The 22,726-nt window shown below is 33.0% G+C and overlaps 1 protein-coding gene across 4 annotated transcripts; it reads left to right on the top strand.

Annotated features, from left to right (window-relative positions):
* The first annotated feature begins 4,703 nt into the window (after positions 1-4,703).
* On the top strand, positions 4,704-9,129 carry LOC149413537 (uncharacterized). Of its 4 annotated transcripts, none has more exons than XR_016304185.1 (3): positions 4,717-5,659; positions 7,290-7,439; positions 8,022-9,118. XR_016304185.1 is itself a non-coding variant. In XM_089644497.1 (3 exons), exons 1-2 carry the CDS (start codon positions 4,720-4,722, stop codon positions 7,376-7,378), a joined length of 1,029 nt encoding a protein of 342 aa, XP_089500623.1. In that variant the 5' UTR covers positions 4,718-4,719; the 3' UTR covers positions 7,379-7,405; positions 8,022-9,118. The 4 variants fall into 4 exon arrangements, 1 of the variants encoding a protein (XP_089500623.1); XM_089644497.1 differs by having other exon boundaries at positions 4,718-5,659; positions 7,290-7,405; XR_016304186.1 differs by lacking the exon at positions 7,290-7,439 and having other exon boundaries at positions 4,704-5,659; positions 8,022-9,129.
* The last annotated feature ends 13,597 nt before the right edge of the window (positions 9,130-22,726 follow it).

Below are 22,726 nucleotides of genomic sequence, written 5' to 3' on the forward strand. Positions count from 1 at the left end.
TATGTTGTAATAATATTTTTGTATAGAACATTGTTTTTTCAATGTAATGTTTAATTTAGGTTTTTTTTTTTCAAATTATTTCATTTATTTGTTCTGATTGGTTGACAATACAGTGCAGTTGAGAAGGGAGATTATTGTAGTTTTTTATGGCTTGGTAAATATAATGTTTTTGCATTTGTGTTGTTTAAAAATTTAGTGTAATATATTGATCTCTATTTCTCATTAGTTTGTAAAATTCTTGGTGAACTTTGTTATTTTTTTCTTTGCACATTTTTACAATGGACGCTTGCTTAAATATGTCATTGACATTTGGTACTGGATTCAAATAGTGACTCTATTGAGAAGGTAGAATTTTTTTATGTATTACTTTTATGATGATTCTTTGTGAGTTTAGATTGTTTTTATAGGATCCTCCCCAGCCTATGATTCCGTAGATAAGCAAAGAGTGGACAAGGGCATAGTACACATTTTTGATTGTTTTCACATTTAAAATATTTCTTAACGTAACAAATATATATACATTTCCCGATTCTCTTTACAAGCTCTCTAATATGGCTGTTCCACTTCAGGTTTTGATCAATGATCACACAGAGATATTTAACTTCAGGAGAAGGGTTGATAACAGTACAAATAGAATCGTGTTTACATTATCACATTTTTTGTCGTGGATTATAATACTAACTTTCTGATAAGGTATTTTTTTTAAGGATAGTAAGAATGTTGTTTTTATTTGCACTAAGCGTGAGCAGGTTATTATCAAACCATGATTTAAAGCATTAATATCTTCGTTTGCAAGTTTGTTACTATTTCCCATGTTTGACCTTTTATTAAAAACACAGTGTCATCTGCGTCGGAAATTAATTCCCCTTTAATTTTCTGTTGGAAAATGTTTAATAATGTTTCCGAAAATACTTTCATCAACCGCTTGATTTAAAATAACTAAATCCTACAACATTAAACTAACATAGCGACTTAACTGTTTGACGATTCTGCAATGATCATCGACATTTTCAACGTCACTTACAGACAGTTCAGCAAATATCTTTTGACGCATATAACAAAACGGTACAACTGCCCCCACGACCTATTTATACTTACATGTACCTCAAATTTATAATCTTCTTCGCGATGTATTGGTCAATAATCGTTTTACGGAGAATATGAAAAAAAAATCATTAATAAATAATTTTTGCAGGTTTCATGATAACTCAACACAGTGACAATTCAACACACTTTTAAAAAGGTGTATAAAGTCATTAGAAACGACGAAAAATATATTTTTTAACCTAACCTAACCTACTTAACACAGTTAGTAAAGTTTTTGTTTCATCACTTTCCATGACTTTATATAACTTATTAAAGATGTGATGAATTATTGTGATGATTTATCATATTTCAAATTCTGAATTAACAACATCGTCTTGCAACAAATTTTTCCCATGTATTTGGAAGTACAAATAGTATCTCGGATAACCACATCCGATTTTTTTTTATTTATGTGCGATTTCTATTGACTTTGTTTAAGGCTGGCCGCATACATACGTTTTTCGTATTCGATTTCCGAATTCGTTTTCCGTATTCGGACATCCGAATGCACGGAATCAGTAGAAAATACATTACCTGCCGCACACGTTCGTTTTAGTTCCGAACGGAACAAATTCCTTACGCACGTTCCGAATGCCAGCCGGCGCGTTCGGAGAAAACGAATAGAAAAAACCTAATGACGTCATGCGGAACGCAGCTATTGCATACAGTTTGTTTGTGCCGACGCAAACGTACGGAAATTTCCATTCGTAATTCAGTGTTGCCAACGGATCTTGACCTAATATCGCCGTTTCTCATACATAAGGTAGCGTAAAGTAGCCGAATTTGCTGTTAGGTGGGACATGTTTAAAATTGATGTTTTTACGTGAAAATAAAAAAATTTCGTAGGGGGGGGTGGCTAGAGAATTTCAAAAAAATAAAATTTGTCCCCAGAAAATAAAAAAAAATCATGGGGAGGGTGGCTAGAGAATTTCAAGAAAATATAAAATTTGTCCCCGAAAAATAAATTTCGGGACATGTTTAAAATTGATGTTTTTGAAGTAGCTTAATTGGCGACCAGTCGCCTTTTAGATTTTTTGATTCTTCTCGCTCTGAGTAGCCTAAATGGCGATATATCGCCCTTGTTGGCAACACTGGTTCTGACGTTTATACATTCCGAATGAAGAAAAACGAACGTTTGCGCTAGTCTCACGGAATTCCGAATACGGAAAACGAATTCGTAAATCGAATACGGAAAACGTATGTTTGCGGCCAGCCTTAAAATTCTAAATGAATATTCAGGCACAACTTTTTCTTATAACATATTTTGAATGTTCAAAATTTTTTTCAAAACTAAATGATTCCAAAAATGCCTTCAAAAACCGCTTGATTTTCAAGAATAAATACTACATCTTTGTTCAATTTTGCAGGCTACCGACATCTGTAGTCTAGAAATTTGAAGTTACTACGTTTAACCAAAATGGTGTGAGTCCTTGCTTAGAAAATAGTGTCAATTTGGTCGGTATAGCAGGTTTCATTTTTACTCCTAGACATCACAATGACAAGTGTTTTATTTACATGTAGTGGGTTTTGAAGTCTTTAAAAAGGCTCGCATTATGTATTTTTTCGTTCTTTTCTCAACAATAACTCGATAATAAACAAGCTCATAAGTCAGAGCGATCGTAGCAGTGTTATTCGCAGAGTTTCTTTATAAATATTGTACCTGTTTCAATAGTTTGAAATAAATGTAAAGTGGTATCAAGAAAACCAGTTTTTATTCAAAAAGGATCATCCCCAATTTTTAACATTTGATCCTTCAACCGGATTACGATCAGGAGATTGTATGTAAAAAAAAACAAAGAACCAGCAGCCAAAAGGATACAAAATTGATTGAAACTGGAAATCATTAAGGAAAGTGGACCACATCGCAAATCTGAGATAAGTATTCAGTGCTTTCCTTCCTATCATCCATTTTATGTTTATTCAGGTCTCATGTAATTTAAACGAGATTAATCTTAAATAGAGTCAATATTATAAATAAAATCACTACCCACTTGAAAATAAGAATATAATATTATTGAATAGTGTTCTCAAATAGTATTGTCAAGATTGTCGTGGTATTCTTTCAAACGGGTGTTTGCTAAAATAAAATAATTGTCAAACGATATTAACAAAATATAATTAAAAATGGAAAATATGAAGTCATTAATAAACAAACGCGGCGTAATCAAAGGAAAACTAACCCGATTCGCGGATTTCTTAAATGCATTGTCGGTAAATGAAATTAAATTAAGATATGAGCGGGTGAAATCATTGTTAGATGAATTCGAAGCAGTTCAACAGAAAATTGAAATGTTACCGGATTCAGACGAAATTGAAAATTATAGTCAACGAGAAGCTTTCGAAAACCAATATTTCTCAGTTTTGGCAACGGCCAAAGGTGCGATCGAATCCGTCGATCAAAGTAAGGTGGAAATTAAACTACCCAACCTCCAATTACGGGAATTTCATGGCGATCAGAAAAATTGGGTTAATTTCGTCGAAACCTTCAAGACTTTAGTCCATAACAATAGAAATTTAAGCAACGTACAAAAATTCTTTTATTTGCAATCAACTTTAAAGGGAAACGCATTAAAGATAATTGCTAATCTAGAAATTTCTGAATTAAATTACATTTCCGCTTGGGAATTATTAAATGAACGTTATGCAAATTTAAGAACTACCGTTCATAAACACATCCAAGCTCTATTTTCATTAAAAGACATGAAACAAGAAGAGCCTGTAGCATTGAGGTATCTAATTGATGAAACAAACGTTAGTTTAAAGGCATTACAAAATATCGGGGTCAAGGTAGATCAATGGGATCCATTGGTTATTTATATAATATCAAATAAATTAGACGCAGCTACCCGAAAAAATTGGGAACAATATATATTACAAGACGAATTACCGACGTTAAAGGAATTCTTAAAATGTTTATCTGCTAGAGCCCAAGTATTGGAACTGATGAACGCTTCTGAGAAAAATTTTTCTAGCTTACATAAAACACAACTAGGCAACAATAATTGCAAAAAAGATTCATCAGTATTTTTAGCGGTAAAGGCTAACAACTGCATTTATTGTAACGAGAAAGGTCACCATATTTATTATTGTAAAAAATTTCTGAAATTAAAATTACATGAGAGGATTGATGCTACGAAATCAATCCAAGCTTGTTTTAAATGTTTAAAGGTGGGTCACCAGGCACAGAGTTGCAAGGCAACCTTTTCTTGCAGGCGTTGTGGCAAAGATAATCACAACACCTTACTACACAATGAGGTACCTCTGCGGGAGGCCTCCAATATGGATGCTGATAACGAGGTTTCAGTATCGAATTTTTCTGCATCGGATAAAGCAGAAAAAATAATATTATTGTCAACTGCCAACATAGGAGTTGTGGGTAGTAACAATAAAATTTTTAAAGCCCGCATTCTGATTGATTCAGGGGCCCAGTCAAATTTTATGAGAGCAGAATTTGCTAATAAATTAAATTTACCATGTGAATTGATAAACAAACCCGTTTCTGGGATCCATAATAACATCACTCACATAAAAAAGAGAATTTCAGTGGAGATGAATTCGCTTCATACTGATTATAAAAGTGAAATATCATGTCTGATTTTACAGGAGATTACAACAAATTTACCACAAGTGACAATGGCGAAAAAAGACTTCAAGTTACCACGAGGATTGGAGCTAGCTGACCCGAACTTCAATATAGCTGCACCCATCGACATCCTGTTGGGCGCGGAGAGCTTTTGGGAAATCCTAACCAACGATAGATTGAAACTCGAATCGGGACCAACACTTCAACGTACGCAACTGGGATGGATCATATCAGGACCAATCCACATGTACCCAAAGCAAAGGCCTGTATCAGATTGTTGTAATTTATCTATAAATAAAATAAGTCACCAAATAGAAAAATTTTGGAAATTGGAGGAGATTAATCCCACTAAGATTCTAAATCATGAAGAAAAGGCTTGTGAAGCCAGTTTTGCTAGTACTCATACTAGACAAGACGACGGTAGATACGTAGTAAGTTTACCGCGTCGAGCATGCATTGATCAGCTGGGAAGTTCATTGCTCACTGCTGAAAAAAGATTTAAAAATATAGAAAGAAAATTTGTGTCAAATCCCGAATTGAAGACACAATATATACAATTCATGCGTGAATATGAGGAATTAGGTCATATGGAGGTGTGTGACCAGTCAAAGGGGGATCGTGAATCCTATTTTTTACCTCATCACGCTGTAATAAAAGAATCAAGCACTACTACTAAAGTGAGGGTCGTTTTTGACGGCTCCGCCAAAACTTCAAATGGAATTTCTCTCAATGACGCCTTGATGACAGGACCTGTTATACAAAAGGACTTATACACCCAACTATTGCATTTCAGGAAACATCAAGTAGTACTGACGGCTGACATCGAGAAGATGTACCGCCAGATTAATGTGTGTGAAGCGGACCGTGACCTGCAGAAGATAGTGTGGCGCGAGTCGCCGCAGGAGGTGCTCAAGCATTACCGTCTGAAGACAGTCACATATGGTCTGGGGCCTTCCTCTTTCTTAGCCACTAGAAGTCTACGGCAAATTGGTATGGATAACAATATAAATTTTCCTAGAGCTAGTCAGGTCATAGAAAATGACTTCTATATGGATGACTTGTTAACCGGAGGAGATGACATGGAATCCTGTAGAGAGTTAAAAGAGCAATTAATCAACATCTTTTTGTCTGCGGGGATGACCTTGAGGAAATGGAGGTCCAATGTCTTGGAGTTGTCAGCCGAGTCGGGCCAAGCTAAGATTGCCGAATCAGGCAATTCTGAAAAAATTATTACTGACAATCCAAAGACTGAGAAAATATTAGGATTAATATGGAATAATGAATCTGATTATTTTTCTTATGTAATAATGAAACCATCAAGTCGAACCGAGAGTAAAAGACAGATATTATCTTGCATCGCATCAACCTTCGATCCATTAGGTCTTCTAGGACCGATTATAGTTGTAGCCAAATTGATAATGCAGAAGTTATGGCAGTCTAAAGCAGCGTGGGATGATCCATTGCCTAATGAAATATTAGCACCCTGGAGGTCCTACCTTCAAGAATTAATTCAACTAAATGTGTTGAAAATACCAAGAAAAATTATTTGCAGGCAATCTACATATCTACAACTACACGGTTTTTGCGACTCATCTGAGAAAGCTTACGGAGCCTGCGTTTACATGGTGTCGGTGGACCATGTCGGTAAGCGGCATTCACATTTAATAACGTCCAAATCAAGAGTGGCGCCATTGAAGTGTATTTCCCTGCCCAAGTTGGAGCTTTGTAGTGCTGTGCTACTGGCTAAATTAATTAAAAACGTAAAACAAGCGTTAAATATAGTGGAGATCGACACACATTATTGGTGTGACTCCATGATAACGTTGCGCTGGCTGAAAGGTCAACCTACGAGATGGGCTACTTTCGTTGCAAACCGAGTAGCCGAAATACAAGAACTTAGTGATCCAGATCTATGGAGACATGTATCATCAGCCGACAATGCAGCAGATATACTTTCAAGAGGAACCACTACAGATAAATTGATAAATTCTGCAATATGGTGGAATGGACCAAGTTGGTTGACCGAGGGAGTCAACGCTTGGCCTATATCAAATATTTCGTGTTCAAACCCTCCTGAACTCAAAGGCAAAAATATTCTATTATCCACAGATATTCAAGAATGGGAGATATTTGAAAAATTCTCATCATTTATTAAATTGAAAAGAGTTACTGCGTATGTATTGCGATTTGTCAATAACTGCAGAAGTGTTAAGGGTAAAATTTCAGACAATTTAAGTGTGGCTGAATTGGAATCAGGCTTGAAATGTCTATTGAGATCAGCTCAAATACACGCCTTTCAAAAGGAATTGAAAGAATTAAAAAACCATGGCATCGTCAACAAGAAAAGTAATTTAAAATCTCTTAATCCCTTCTTACATGATGGTCTAATATATGTAGGCGGTAGGTTGAATTTGGCTACACATTTATCTTACCAACAAAAACACCCAGTTATCTTGCCGGCTAAACATAAGCTAACTGAATTGATAATACGTCACTACCATTATGTAAACCTACACGCAGGACCTCAAGCTTTGTTAGCTGAAATACGATTAAAATTTTGGCCCATCTTTGGTAAAAATACTATTAAAAAGATATTACATAAATGTGTTGTGTGTTTTAGATGTCGTCCCCGAACCGGTCATCAAATCATGGGAAATTTGCCACCCGAAAGAATTACGCCGAGTCGTCCTTTCGCTATCACCGGAATAGATTACGCCGGACCAATTCTAATTAAAAGTGGGACGCTGAGGAAGGCTTCCCTCGCAAAATCGTATTTATGTATCTTTATTTGCTTCTCAACCAAGGCTGTTCACTTGGAATTAGTTTCGGATTTATCTAGCAATGCTTTTTTGAACAGTTTAAAAAGGTTTATATCCCGTAGGGGACAACCTGAAAAGATCTTTTCCGACAATGCTAGTAATTTTAAAGGAGCTAGCAGCAGACTCAAAGAGCTGTACACCAGCTTGAGGGAAAACAACGACAATATTCAAAATTATTTAGTGAACAGAGGTATTGAGTGGAAGTTCATAACCCCTCGAGCCCCTAATCAGGGAGGTTTGTGGGAAGCAGCAGTAAAATCAGCAAAATTCCATTTATATAGAATCACTAACAATTCTTCATTAACATTTGAACTCTTATATACCTTAATTTGTCAGATTGAGGCCTGTTTGAACTCCCGTCCATTAACTTCCTTATCCGACGACATCCATGATTACCAACCTCTTACCCCAAACCATTTCCTTATAGGCACTGAATCCTGTATCATTCCTGAGAGAGACGTCCGGGCGATACCGGACAACAGACTAACTCAATATCAGAGGATCAGTTCGCTAATTCAATCTTTTTGGTCTAGATGGAAGCAAGATTACCTGATGGAACTACAAAAGAGAACTAAATGGCAGACCAGCACTCAACGGGCACTGCAAAAAGACGATCTGGTGATTTTAAAGGAAGATCATTTACCTCCACCTTTATGGAAAATGGCCCGAATTCTGCATACACACCCTGGAGCGGATGGAGTAGTACGAGTTGTTACACTAAAAACACCTCAAGGAGTCTTTGTGAGGCCCATCACAAAGATATGTCTGATGCCCCTGGATTCAGACACTAAACCTGTAATTGACGTCCCGGACCTTACCAAGGATTGATTATGTACATTACACTATGATGCTTATCTTCTCGACTCCACCTTGGATGGATCAAGCAGAAGACCTGAGAAGAAAGAAAAAAAAAAAGGAACAATAATTGTGTTGTGTTCAGTGTGAACTATATTATTTGTGTTATTGAACTATTTAAATATGTAAAAATTAGTATGCAGACGTGTGTAATTTAGTCATTTTTGAATTTTTTTTTTTTGGTTATTTAATAGGATTAATAATTTTCTAGTTATTTTTAGTTAATTAATAGAGTAATTCAACAGCATTTATACAGTTAAATTTATAAGTTTACCAGTAGGGCATAAAAAAAAGGGGGTTTTATTTTGTTAATTTCTGCTATTTTGAATTATTTTGTTAGTATTTTTGTGGTATATTTAGATTAAGAATTTTTAGTTTATTCTGTTTGGTTTATAGTTTATTGTTAAATAGATTATCATTCAAAAATTTAGTGCAATTTTTGAATCCCGCCCCCTGGCAATATGTTCAATTTTGCAGGCTACCGACATCTGTAGTCTAGAAATTTGAAGTTACTACGTTTAACCAAAATGGTGTGAGTCCTTGCTTAGAAAATAGTGTCAATTTGGTCGGTATAGCAGGTTTCATTTTTACTCCTAGACATCACAATGACAAGTGTTTTATTTACATGTAGTGGGTTTTGAAGTCTTTAAAAAGGCTCGCATTATGTATTTTTTCGTTCTTTTCTCAACAATAACTCGATAATAAACAAGCTCATAAGTCAGAGCGATCGTAGCAGTGTTATTCGCACAGTTTCTTTATAAATATTGTACCTGTTTCAATAGTTTGAAATAAATGTAAAGTGGTATCAAGAAAACCAGTTTTTATTCAAAAAGGATCATCCCCAATTTTTAACAATCTTCTCGAAAACGCAGACCTACTGATTCCAAATTCATTATTTTCTACAATGTATTAAAGCCACTGTAAGAATTCTCTGTGTTTATTTGATTATTGTCTTAGGATTTTCATTTTATTAGAAATTCTTGGAAACAGGGATGTTAACATTTTATAAAGCTTTGCCAGTTTATCGCATATAATGAAAAAGACATAAGGAATGTGTTTTATTTGACAGTTTTATAAGTTACTTATATTTCTCAGATAATTATAATTAATGAATTAATTGAAATGTTCAAAAACCTTGAATAGGGATGTTTTAAATTCCGCTTTCAAACTTAGCTTTTGGTTTTTAGAGTTCAAATCAACTCAATTTTATAATTTGTTTTAAAAATAATACAAAATTGCATTAACGTAGTTACCATAGAACATAATTGAATAAGCATAGTTATTGTTAAAAATATTTTTATAAAAAATTAGGTACACACTATAAAACGTGATGTAAACTTGTTGTAATAACCTTATAAAAACGTAAACAAACCAGCGAATATCGTTCATTTTTAGGCAAAAGGGTTGTCGTAATTTGTTAATACCATGACGTACCTAGTTGTTTTGCAGGAAAGAAATGTATACTTGCATACGCCCCTTGCAGCTATATATAGGTGTATATTTTAAAAATTCATATTGATTAACATATTGTTAATGATAAAATCCGTGAGTGCTTCTACGTAAAACATTTGTAACTGCCTCAATGTGATGTTTTAAAATCCGTGAGTGCTTCTACGTAAAACATTTGTAACTGCCTCAATGTGATGTTTTAAAATTTATCTACTCAAAGCTTTTTTTGTTGTTTGTTTCGGACAGCGTTGCAGTGTCCATCATCAGGGCAGATCCGGTAGATCCGAAGATGTGTACCGGATCTGCCCTGATGATGGACACTGCAGCGCTGTCCGAAACGTCGGCTAAATAAGGAGTTAGTGCAACACGGCATAACACCCCAAAAACAAACAACAAAAATGCTTTTGGCCGTGAGAATCTAAAAACTTACCTTCTCAAAGCTTATTGAACGAACTTGGTGGAAGACAAATTTGATTCAATCAGTCCACAACAAAAGGTGAAAAGCAATGCTTCTTCTGAACTTTCAACTGCGAGATAATGCACTTTCCTTTTGATGAATGTTTTCTTAAACCAATGTTTTCAGTATGGTGTTAATTTTTAAATTCAAAAGTCCTGTCTAGGTAATACTTGGTTGATGGTCGACTCCGATCTGCGAGATTCACATTACCTTATAGAAATTTAGTAATTCTGTTGACTTTAATTATTGTTTTCTTTTACCCCAAGAAAATTTTTCGTATTTCTTTCAGCCATCATCACTGCTTTCTCATCCCTTATCTTAACTCGTCGGGAATTCAAAATTGAGTTTGTGGACTGCTTTTATTGGGGATTAAAACGAAATTAGTTTATGAATACGCAATGGGGTGGTATGGCAATGCTGCCTTATTCGAGAGGGCGGATTGGGGTGGTTTAAACGAAATGAATACGCGGAAGTATCGTTATATTTAGTACTTTGTATTAAATTTATGTTATTATATTATTTACGTAGTCTTCAAAGTGTAATGAATGGATTTGTGCTGATTACTCAGCTTTACAGTAAACAGTTTCCATAAATCGAGGAATATCAAATACTTGCTTCAGAATTTTTGAATGATTCTCAAATATTTAAGGCCCCTTGTATTAAACGTATTTAAAATTTTACACCACTGAGTAACAACCATTTTCCATACATTCATAATTGTATGGAAAAAAGTTTTTAATAGAGAATGTTAGCGCAGTGTGAATATGGTGGGTGTAATTTTGAGTTAGAAAAGATTGCGTAAATAAATTTTCTACATTACACAGTGATTAAATAATTTTTTTTTTTTTGTGAATGGTTGCTTTTTAGCGCATTATGACAAAAACCACTCTAAAAATAATAGTTAAAATCCAATCGATTACAATATTAATTTAAAAAAATTTCATTAAGTAAAACAACAATTATACGAGTATTAAATTAATGTTAAGCCTCATCGTGTATTGAAAGGAAGATATTTGGAGCCAAATCAGGAAGAAGAGATGAGCTTTTTTAAAAATTAATTCCACGCAGGGGGCCTTGAGGAAAAATAATTTATCTCGGGGCCTATGTCATTTCTGGGAACGCTGAGTGGAGATTCTTTTAAAGTAATGGAAGGAGAGGAAGTTCTTGGAAGAAAAAAGTTAAGAGGGATGGGTAGGAATCTAGGGATCAGTGTATTCAGGAGTGATGGACGTAAGGTCAAAGGATCTCCCCAAACCGAGTGAACTTTGGCAGAGATGTTGGTTATCCAATAATTGGTTATCCTGGGGCGGCGGTACCCAAAACCGCCTCCCAATTGAGTGCATAGAAAAAAAATATGGGTACTTAGTTATACAGATCTAGTCACCATAAATCGTCACGTAAAAACCTCTTTAACACTAACGTTTCGAAAGGGGTAATACATTTACCCCACACGTAAATATAATTTAGATAATCCAAGAAAATCTATTCCGTAATTGTACAAGATTCAAAAAAATATCCCTTTGCTATTTTTTAAGATATTTAATTTTTGATGCCAAAGTGGCATTTAAAATGAACTGTATTTAAATGAAAAAGAGATAATCAACCAATCGTGTTACAATCACTAGGAATACGAGAATAAATTAATAGGAAGTCTTAACTTACGATATTGGTTTTAGAGTCTGGTTGGTATCTTGAAAATTCCACATAACTTCAGTTTATAGGTGTACATCTTATACAATCAGGATTGATGTTTTATCGACTCTGTTTAAATTCACCAAACGACAATATTGAGCTTAGAGTTGCAATTTGCACCATTTAAATCGCTCACAAAATAACAAATCACTAAACAAATGTAATAAGTTTGTTAATAAAAAATATACTTCGGTCTTCTTTCATCACGGGTAATTTTTTTAGAAAAGGAGGGGAACAATGAAATGACTATCTGAACAGGACATTGTGATTTGAAAATAATCACAAAACTGTTAAAATATTAAATATTAATAATTTGTATCTAGTTTCGACAAAATAAATTTTAAAGACGGAGTGCGGTCGTAAAATGTGCATTTTACCGAAGCGTTTGACCAAGTTCTCACGCTCTCTTTCATACTATCTCTTTTACCGTTTGGCATTATTGACTGGTCAAAAAACTATATATCTTTGATACTAGTGTATGAGTTCTCCCGTAGATGGCACTAGATTAGTCTATTAGGTTACGCATAGATGGTGTTTAGCTGTCAAGTATTGTAGGGACGAAGTGAAGATTATTCAAACCGCCTGCTAAATAAGATATCCGAATCCAATGTCAATCAATCACATTAATACGAGACGATACCCTTAAATAAAGCCAGGGTCTTAACGACGTAAGTGAAGCAGCCGTGCACAGAAACATGCGACGTGCAGCCCTAGTGTATTGGATGGATCTGCGGTTGAATTTGCCCTAACAAATCTTTAAAATAATGTGGGAATATTAACGACATAAATGTAAAAAAATGCTTCTATTATTTTAAACATACAGCGCCCTTAAGATGAGACAATACCCTAAAATAAAGCCAGAATCTTAAAAACGTAAGTTAAGCAGCCGTGAAAAAAAATATGCGAGTGGCCCTGGTGGATTGGACAAACCTGAGGGTTGAATTTGCAGTATCAAATCTCTAAAACAAAGTCGGAATTTTAACGACATATATGATGACGTCGTGTAAAAACAATATTCGACTTTGACCTAGCTAGCTTAGAAAAGAGTTGAGGCTTATTTTAATTATTTCTGATGAATGTATTACTAAATTCGCAAATATTTCTAAAGGGATCCCTCAGGAAATTACTGATATATCGTCTGAAAAAAAGTCTAGTATTATATCGCTAATTTTATAGTTGAAAAACGTTATAAAAAATTTTAAACCGTTTTACATAAAATATTTTAATGGTGAGGTCCTGTTTTTTATTAATCTTTAGTTTATATAACTCACGTCCGTGGGGATCTCTCTAGAAACATTTGAGATTTAAGCAATACGTTCTAAAATATGAGGGTCGAGCAAACTCTGTTATTAGAGCCTTATGTGACCTTAAAAGTCCATGTGTTTCGTTGAAGCCGGAGTTTTATTTGATGTGAGAGTTTTGTAAGAAACCCGAAGACACAACAAAACCATGTATATCATTTTAACGTTCGAAATTGCTAAAACAGTGGCAAAGCTATTTGCTCCATCCTCTAGTCTAGCGAACAAACAGAATTCTGGTGCAAGTTAATCTGCTGGGAATAGGTTTAACAACGGTTCGCACTAGACGCTAAGTCCCTACATATGTAGTTATATAAGTAAGTGTGTGCTTAAGTTAGGTCCATCCGTTGTACAGCCTTCACCAAATGTACGTAAATAGTGTAGCAACTACTTGCGAATTTACGACACTTGAGTTTAATGAAATATTTATTTCTATGTTTTGGATGCGAAGAACATCAACTGCTCGGAACAGAGGGCTTGTGGAAATGTGAAATTATGTATATATTTACTAGAAGTCAGAATTTATTTCAGAGCAGAAATTCTGGGACTAACTACCATATGTATTAGTCTTTGCCTAGAATATGTATATATAATGGAGGGAAACAATTATACCAAGTCAGTGGACATCTTCAATTTATCTACGAATATAAAATGTGGTTAATGAAGCAATTCAGTTATGTACAATAAATAATGTATATTTCTTAATATTCTCACGTAAAGGCCCCGATAAAGGGAGTTAATAAATAAATAAATAAATTTAGTTCCGTTAGTAAAAATTATATATTTTTTGATGATTTGTATAGCAAAGTGCCCATAACATTTATTACTCCAAATGTGCTAAGGAATAGCTGGTTAAAGTTTGTCAGGTACGTGCCGATACATCCCGTATGTACAATGCATTTGATCAATGAATATGATGCTGCGTTAGTTTATTTATTTCTATTGTTTAGAGGCAGATCATATGCAGGACTATACTTACCTGGGAAGGCAATTTAAATTAACACGGTGTATTATTTATTAGAGAAATTTAGATACAATTCGCACGCACAGGACATAATTGGAACACAAGTAATTGGATTAAATGCTATTATTAATTCTGATATTTATTTTAATAATATATAAATATTTATGTTCTTTAATGAGCGTGCTTAGGAGAGGAAAAAGTAAAATTTTATGTTGGGCGGTACAAGGATTTGATTGGAATTTTTCTTCGTAAATCTTTCTCGGTATTAGACAGATCGAAGGGTTGGGCTTCTAATAATTTAATTATTTTTTCTTTCCTTTATTCGTAAAATATATTTTTATACAGTTTTTTAAATGGTTTTCGACTACCACTCTAGACACATGTCCGTATTATGGTAGTCGAAATTTGTGTACAATTATATAATAGTAATACATGTTCATTTGTTAATATATTATTTTGTAAAATGGAATGTATTTGTAAAATAGGTAATACTTTAACTGGTTCTCTAGTTAAGTACATTTCACAAGAATAAACCAACCGTATTGCAAACTGTTGATTTTAATAAGATAAAATAAATATAAATACAAATGGGCAATTAAACAAATGACTTTACTTGTTGACATAATAAAAATAAAGAAAAATTATTGTTTAATTTTAAATTTTAAAAAATTAATTAATTATTTAAAAAAGAAATTTTAAACAGAATTTAATTAAATAAAAAGAATAATAAAGCAAATGAACTTAATTTAATGATGTCAGGCTTTTTTTTAAATAGTTCCTTCCCTTCATAAATAACCAATTCTGCATATATAATATTAAGTAGATGATCACATAGAGGAAAGGAGTTGAAGAAGTTGAATCTTGTAAAAATAAAAATAAAGTAGGAAACAAATAAAAATAATAGATAATGTTAGGGATAATAGAAATAAGAATAATCGCATCAGCGTAATATAAAGTTTTTGTTGAAAGTTAATTTAGAGATAAAATTTTTACTCGAGAAATATGAAAAAATCAGAACAGTTTTAAGTGTACAACATTCTTTATAATATTTCCTTCCCTGAGCAAATAACCAGTTCTGTACATTAATGGCATAAAGATTATCAGTTTTCGATGTCTTAATATCAATACTCAGTAAGTTGAACATTTTAGGCGCTATATAAGAGAACTGTCGCTGGGCGAAGGCTGTTTTTGTTGGAGGTATTTTACATTTTTGGCGTGATGATGGTGCAAATATTTTGTTGAGTTTTGAGTGTTAAATAATTTTTCCTTATAATAATGTAAATCCGATAAGATTAGTGTGGTTAGGATATATTATTGGCAATAGAATCGGGTAGATATATTTGATTTAAGGGTAAGGGACCCTAACAAGTTAAGTTGTAAGTAAGTAGTTTAGACCTGAATTCTGTTGGACCAATACTAGACACTCCGACGGCATCCGTGGACGAGAGACAAGGTTCAAATCCCATCGTGCGCAAGTTAATTTTATTTCATTAATTTGTGTTACTTCATTAATGAGTAATATACTCATACCATCGACCTGGTGTAAGACCACCATTCAGAATTGAAGTGTTGCTTGAAATTGCTTTGGCCGTGCTCAATGACCAGTTAGAATATCCATGTATTTGTCAATATTCCTCTATCCCAACTCCTTCCCCCCTACACTACCTTCAGCTTCACAACATACCCCAATTGGGAACGCCATAGTCTCACTGGATCCAGAAGGTTAGGAGCAGTTGGGTATTTTGTGCGGTTTCACATAAAAAAAGTTCAATCTTTTCCTGGTAAGATCACCGTTTTAGTTTTTCGTTGGCTCGACACATCAGATTTTATAAATCTATATTGGTTAATGATATCTTTCATCCGACATAAGTCGTAAATAAGTTTCGCGTCTGCAAAACTTACGCTTTCTGAATATGGATGGGTACAGGGGTTAAATATTGACGGCAAATTTCATTATTGCAGTTCACAGTTTCGTGGAATCGAATTTCAAAACTTCCATACCACTTTTGATATGCATATTATTATAGTTATTTTTCTAGTGCCCTCTCTTATCGAAAATTGTATATCATCAGGGTTCTCTTTCCTTCAGACTGCAGCACGGAATAACTCAGCTGAACTTCTCTTGTACCAGTCACATAAGTTTCAAAACGTAGCGTCTTTCGCTACCCCTCTTGCACTGACGATTCTTCGCGGGAGGATAAAGGGGACAATCCGTACCAGATACTCCCGAAGCAACTGGAACTGAGCTGCCCACTTAGGGATCGGTTAGCATCGACTGTACTTGAAATCTATCGGGTACAGCCAACATGTTGTCTCTGTCAAGGAGAATAACTAGCGCCACCTATGGAAATATCTTAAAACTACATAAACAAGATAATAATAACATAGATTTACACACGCTATCGACTTCTGGTGGGCGGTGTTGAAACTACAACCAAATAACAATACTGCATACTATGATTTGGTACAAAACTATTAAGATTTTAATTTATTTTGTGTTTGGATTTTCGGCATGACTAGACTTGGAAATTTTTTATATGCTGTCCAAGTAATGATATTTCAGTATCTACACGCAATAAATTACAGTCCTCAATATCAAATAAGCTCGAAACGCCACTGCCCTGTTCTATATTCGATTGTATAATACTATTAAAATCATTCCTCTGCGTTTACTGAATACAATATATTTTCATTATTTTTTAAATATTTATAGATTTGAAGTTTTTAAGTACCGAAAAAGTGAGGTTGGAAATCAAATATTATTTTTACAGTTCACCTCGCGTATCCATTACATTCGGTTACATTACAACGGCTGAATGAACTCTAACTTGTAAATGACCCGAAATGATGGCCAAGTCCGAAAACTACGTTTTGGAAATATAACGCCCACCATCACCACCCAACACCCACTACCCAGCAGAGATTTCAGGCACCGCTGGAGCATGTTATGAAAATTTCAGCCAAGCCGAAAATGGTTAATATATTATAAGAAAATTGTTCGTGTTGTCTAATGCTCTTATGCCTTGGTAGCATATTTGACTAAATTTAAAAGGTGATGAAGATAAATTTAGTTAAAAAATAATGCAATTTCATTTATTAACTTCTGAGTGTAAAAAACAATTAAATATTATAAATAATTAGTAAACCTTTTTGAATGATTCATTGCTATTTGTTCCCATTGTAAACACTCTCTCACCTCTCCGTCTCATTTCCACCTACATTCATTCATCTTTAAGTCTATGTTTGTAATTTAATTTTAAGTAAACCCTGATGAGGTGAGAATTGCTCACGAAGCATGTTTGTTATTATGTAAACAATAAAAATGCTTAAAAATAATGGAGTATATAATAATAATTGTTCACTGTTTGAAGTGAATTTTCGTTTTTTCCTCACTTAGGAGGGTTTTTTTACAGAATTTGAACAATTCATCAAATTTCAAAGCTGATTTTCAAGTTCTGTGAAGGTTCTATTCAAGTCCTGTTGATATTTTAAATTTTTTATACAACTGGACAGTTATGATATAATAGGAGAACATGAATAGAACCTTCACAGAACTTGAAAATAAGCTATTAATTTGATAAATTGTTCAAATTTTTTAAAACAATCCATCCTTAGTTCCTTACTTATTTCTAATTCGGATTATGTTGATGGCGTTTAAGAGGGAATTTCAGAAAAAATGATTTCAATTATATTTTCAAAAAGTAGATTTTCGATTCACAAAGTTTTAATGTAACCTTTTATAAGGTTCCCAAATTATGTAGTTAGAGATTGCTTCGTGTGTTCGCCTGGAGGCTTTTGGAATGACAGCAGAAAGCCAATTACATGTTAAAATAATACGGTTTATTCCATGAATTTTTCATAAATTTTAGACATTATGTATATATGAGGTGTAAAGAAAAATTTACAATGGAAAAGCCTTAAAAATAATTCGTATTTAAGAAAGATGGCGGTGAAATTCGCCCTTGTTAATCTCGTGTTAAAATACCAAGGTCCTTTCTGATCCTAGACATTTTTATTACTGTCATCTGTAAATCTGGCGTTTAATAGAACTATAATTATTGTAGTATTTCCTTAAGTTTAATTAAATTAATAATATTTCAGTTAATAAGATAAGTATGTTGTAAAAAAACATATAAATATATGATTTATTCTGACGTGCGGGGTTTTTATTTATTAAAAAAAATAGTGTTACATTATAAAATCAGAAGCTGCTGATCTCACAAAGGCATTCCTTTTTTTTACATTAACCCCACACAAAATAATTTCCTTCGTGGTCTAAGTCATCCTTGATGATGCTGTGTGGAGGTTTTTTTTAAAGGAAAGGAAGCTCTGGTAAAGGAAAAGGTATGAAGGGTGGCTAAGAATCTTGGGATCAGTGTATGGTGTAATATGAATCTATCCCTCCAAGGCGTAACGCGACGGGTTAAGAGAGACAAATTTGAAAGGTCAACATTCCTGTGTCGTGATGAGCAGATTTAAAATATTAGAAATAAAAATAAAATATGTAAACTTAATATAAACTTTATATGCGTGAGGATGCGTCATATGGGTGTATGTATACATGTGTTGTTATATGTATATAGGTATGTCTGCTGCTATATACACATGTGTGCTTGCATGCACACATATTAAAAATTATATATATAATTATGTACATTTTTACAATCTAATGCTAATTTACTTCTTTCTCCTTTCTAATTTCTATCTTCTACTTTTTATTACAATTTTTCCAAAATTTTTGCTTCATCTATAGTTACTAATTTCATATGTTTACACTAGATTTCATTTTCATACAAAGTAATTACACTCAATTGGTCACCATGAAACAGGCAGCCGCCTAGTATGGTGATTCATTATATCTACTTTATGTAAATTTCAAAACAATGTAACATGTATTAAATAAATAAATATAATATTAAAAATATACACTTACAAAAATAAACTCTTAATACAGTCAATTAAAACTTAAATTACAGCTGGGCAGCAATTTTACATTGGACAACGAAAACATTCTACTGAAAACTAAATAAGTATTACAAAGTACCTGTAGTGGCTTATCAGCCACATTCATAGGGTGACCATACTGACAATGACAAGAAGGATCGTATTAATAAATATTAACAAAAAATAACAATAAGTAAATGAAAATTAGAATAGGTAAATTAATTAATTAGAGATTGATATTTATAAGGTATTTAGATTGAATGGTAATTATAATAGCCAAGTACTTACTAGATAAAGGCAGTTTAAATAGTGAATCTATATTGAATGTGAAACCTGTCGATTCAACCAATTGTTGAGTTTATTATACCTATAATATATTTATTGCTCGTAAATAATATGTTTTACTGCCATTCGAGAATAAATTGAATGAACAAAGAAAGTCAATAAATAAAACAATCAAATGAAAGCTTGCAAAATATAAACATAAATATAGACATAATTAAATGTAAGGACAAGGATAAAATTGTGAACATAATACAAAAATAAACCAGGCAATAAAACAGATAGGAATAATAAATTGTTACAAAAAATGAGGATATTATAGGTGTTAGTGCTTATAAAGAATATTGATTAAGTATATGACATTCACGCAAAAAAATACCTCAACAACCTAATCAGTTTTTTTTTTCTTTGTTAAATCGCAATTTCATCCAAATTTGTACTGTTACCTACCTGTACAGTTTAATAAAAACGGAGAAAAAAAACATCTTATATTTTTTATCACAATTGTAATTAGTAGGTAGGTACTTACTAGTGCAGACGTGAAAAATCACGGGCTATTTTAATCGTGGGATTTGAGGAACTAAAATTATTAAAAAAAATTTTTTTATATTTATTCTATTTTATTTTGGAAAAACGATGGTTTTAAAATTTTAGAATGCATTGTAATATTTGTATAATTATTCAACCGATTAAAGTTTTTCATCGAAAAATCTTAATTTAGCGAATATAAAAGAGTACGCCATCCGCCTATAGGGATGAGGTGGAGGAACGGAGGGAGGGGAAGGGGAATATATAGTCTGTGTTGAATTAAATGTATTGTGTGAATGTTATTTATTTATTTTAGATTTGAAAATGTGAGGTGCTGTATAAGTGTTAAAATTATTGGATATAATACACTGTATGAATAAGTGTTAAAAATGGATGAAAAACTTACTTGAAAAACATACATTGATCACGATCAGAAATTTACCTTTCATATACATCGATAGTAAACATAAATTAAAAATCAAATTATGAAATCTGTCAAAAATTTAAACAAGAGAAATACACTTTTCAATTTAAAAATATTTATTTTGGTTGTTTTGGTTTAAAACAATATGATTTTGGTGCTTTTTTTAATCTTTCCCACAATCATGTTCAATTTTGTAAATCAAACAAATCCAAGTTTTGCATTCATTTAACCGGTGTTACAGACAGAGACACAACATAAATTTTTATTTTTAGTATCTTATTTTGTTGATAATTTTGATAAGAATTTGTTTCAAAACTATTGGAAGCAATTATTATGATGCGAAAAAATCAATTAATACCGTGCAAATTTTCGTTCCCAACAAACATGTAGTTAACATAGACGACAAAATTACACACCAACTTGTACCTATCTAAGCTGTTGTGAAGTTGAAATGTAATATATTATGCAGGTGCCTAACTTCAAGCAATCTTCCTTAATGGTGTAATGCTTATCACCGGCTTATCTATATATTCCCTTCAGAACTTCACCAAAGTCTCTCAACTGACACTCCTGACTGGCTTTGAAGAATTGTAATTAGATATTGTTCTGGCTAGGTTCATGCTGGATGCTATTTAAGGAATCAATCAATTCAATAACTATTTCTTATCCTTCTTATGTATCTTATCAAAACTTTGAATTCTTAAAAATACGATTTCATGATGATCAAATCTGAACCCCTCAGGATAATTTGATCGCTTTTGGGAACAGCTCACTTTATAGAATTCGTTGTGTCTCCCTTACTGTCATGCTAAGATATATGATTTAAACGGTGTTAGAAGGAGAAGACACCACAATTTATATTCAAATGCAGAAGGATAACCACAGAGCAATTAAAATTCACCCCTGTGAAACCAAAATTTTCGATTGCAATTTAAGAAAAATGTATGAAACTTGAATTTTTCATTAATTATTTAAAAAAAAGGTTTTTTAAAAAGTGTGTGTTTGTTCTTTTTTTTCGTTATCAATCATTTTAGCTAGAAAATACGTATTTATTTTTCGGAATAACTTTATTAAGAACAACCTCAAATTGTAATATTTAAATATTGAAGACAATATAAGTGATTTCTAAACGAAAATCTGAAACAGAAAAATCAGAAAAGGAAACGGTCACACCTGGGAATCGAACCCAGGACCCTTGTCATACATAAAGATAGTTGCCAATAAAAATGTGCGGTGAAAAAATGAAGACAATGTTAGTAGTTCTTATTCGAAGTATGATACAGTTAAAAGTGAAGACAAGGGTCCTGGGTTCGAGTCCCAGATGTGACCGTTTCCTTTTCTGATTTTTCTGTTTCAGATTTTCGTTTAGAAATCACTAATATTGTCTTCAATATTTAGAAAATACGTAAGCTGAGCTATTTTTAAACTTTTTTATGTTCGCATTCGAAATAATAATCTTTCAAAAATTATATATTTTTTGTGATGGTAAAAATTGAATGTTTATTGTATGATCTTTCTAACATAGTTTTTAATTTTCGCATACGTCCAGTAATATTCCATTATATTGGATTTTATTGCAAAGCGGAAATGCTCTGACCTTCTGACAGAATATGCCATAACATGCTGTCGGAAGTTTGAAAAAAAACGATAACACAGTCTAAATACAAAGTTCGAAGTTCATGCTTTCGGAGTAGGTATTAGTTAAAACTTGAAATAAACTTCCATACGAACTCAGACGTATAAAAAACTTTACGGAATTCAGAGCTAAACTTCGTGCCCATAGATAAATAATAAAATAAAACCTGAATATACTGAATAGAAATATAAGGTCTTAATAAACTACTAACTCTCTTCGGTATATCTTTATCTCCTTTGAATCTAAATCTGAACATTTCCTCCGAATGATAGCTAAAGACATCAATAAATGATATGTTACCAGTTTGACTTTATTTTGTACAGCTTTATTTTAATATTAATTTTTGTAGTTAAGTACACTTTAAGCTTTCAAAACCGTTTTTAGTTATTTTATAGCTTTGTAGAATACTCCCGGCTTAAAACGAGACAATACCTTAAAAGAAACAATCTTAACGACGTAAGTCAATCAGTCGTACGCTAAAATAGGCGACGCGGCTTTGGTGTATTGGACAGACCTGCGATTGAAATCGTCCTATTTTCTCTAAAATAAAGTGAGAATCTTAACGGCGTAAGTGATGAAGCCGTGGAAAGATAATATTCGGCCCACGGCCCGGCATAATGGAGGGACCCACGATCGACTTTGCCCTAGCAGGCCTAGAAAATCGATCTTTCCGTGGGGTTTATTTAAATTATTTCTGAAGAACGCTTTA

Source organism: Hesperophylax consimilis, chromosome 21 (genome assembly GCF_061612785.1).
Source record: "Hesperophylax consimilis isolate HC1 chromosome 21, BYU_Hcon_1.0, whole genome shotgun sequence".
Taxonomy (NCBI): domain Eukaryota; kingdom Metazoa; phylum Arthropoda; class Insecta; order Trichoptera; family Limnephilidae; genus Hesperophylax; species Hesperophylax consimilis.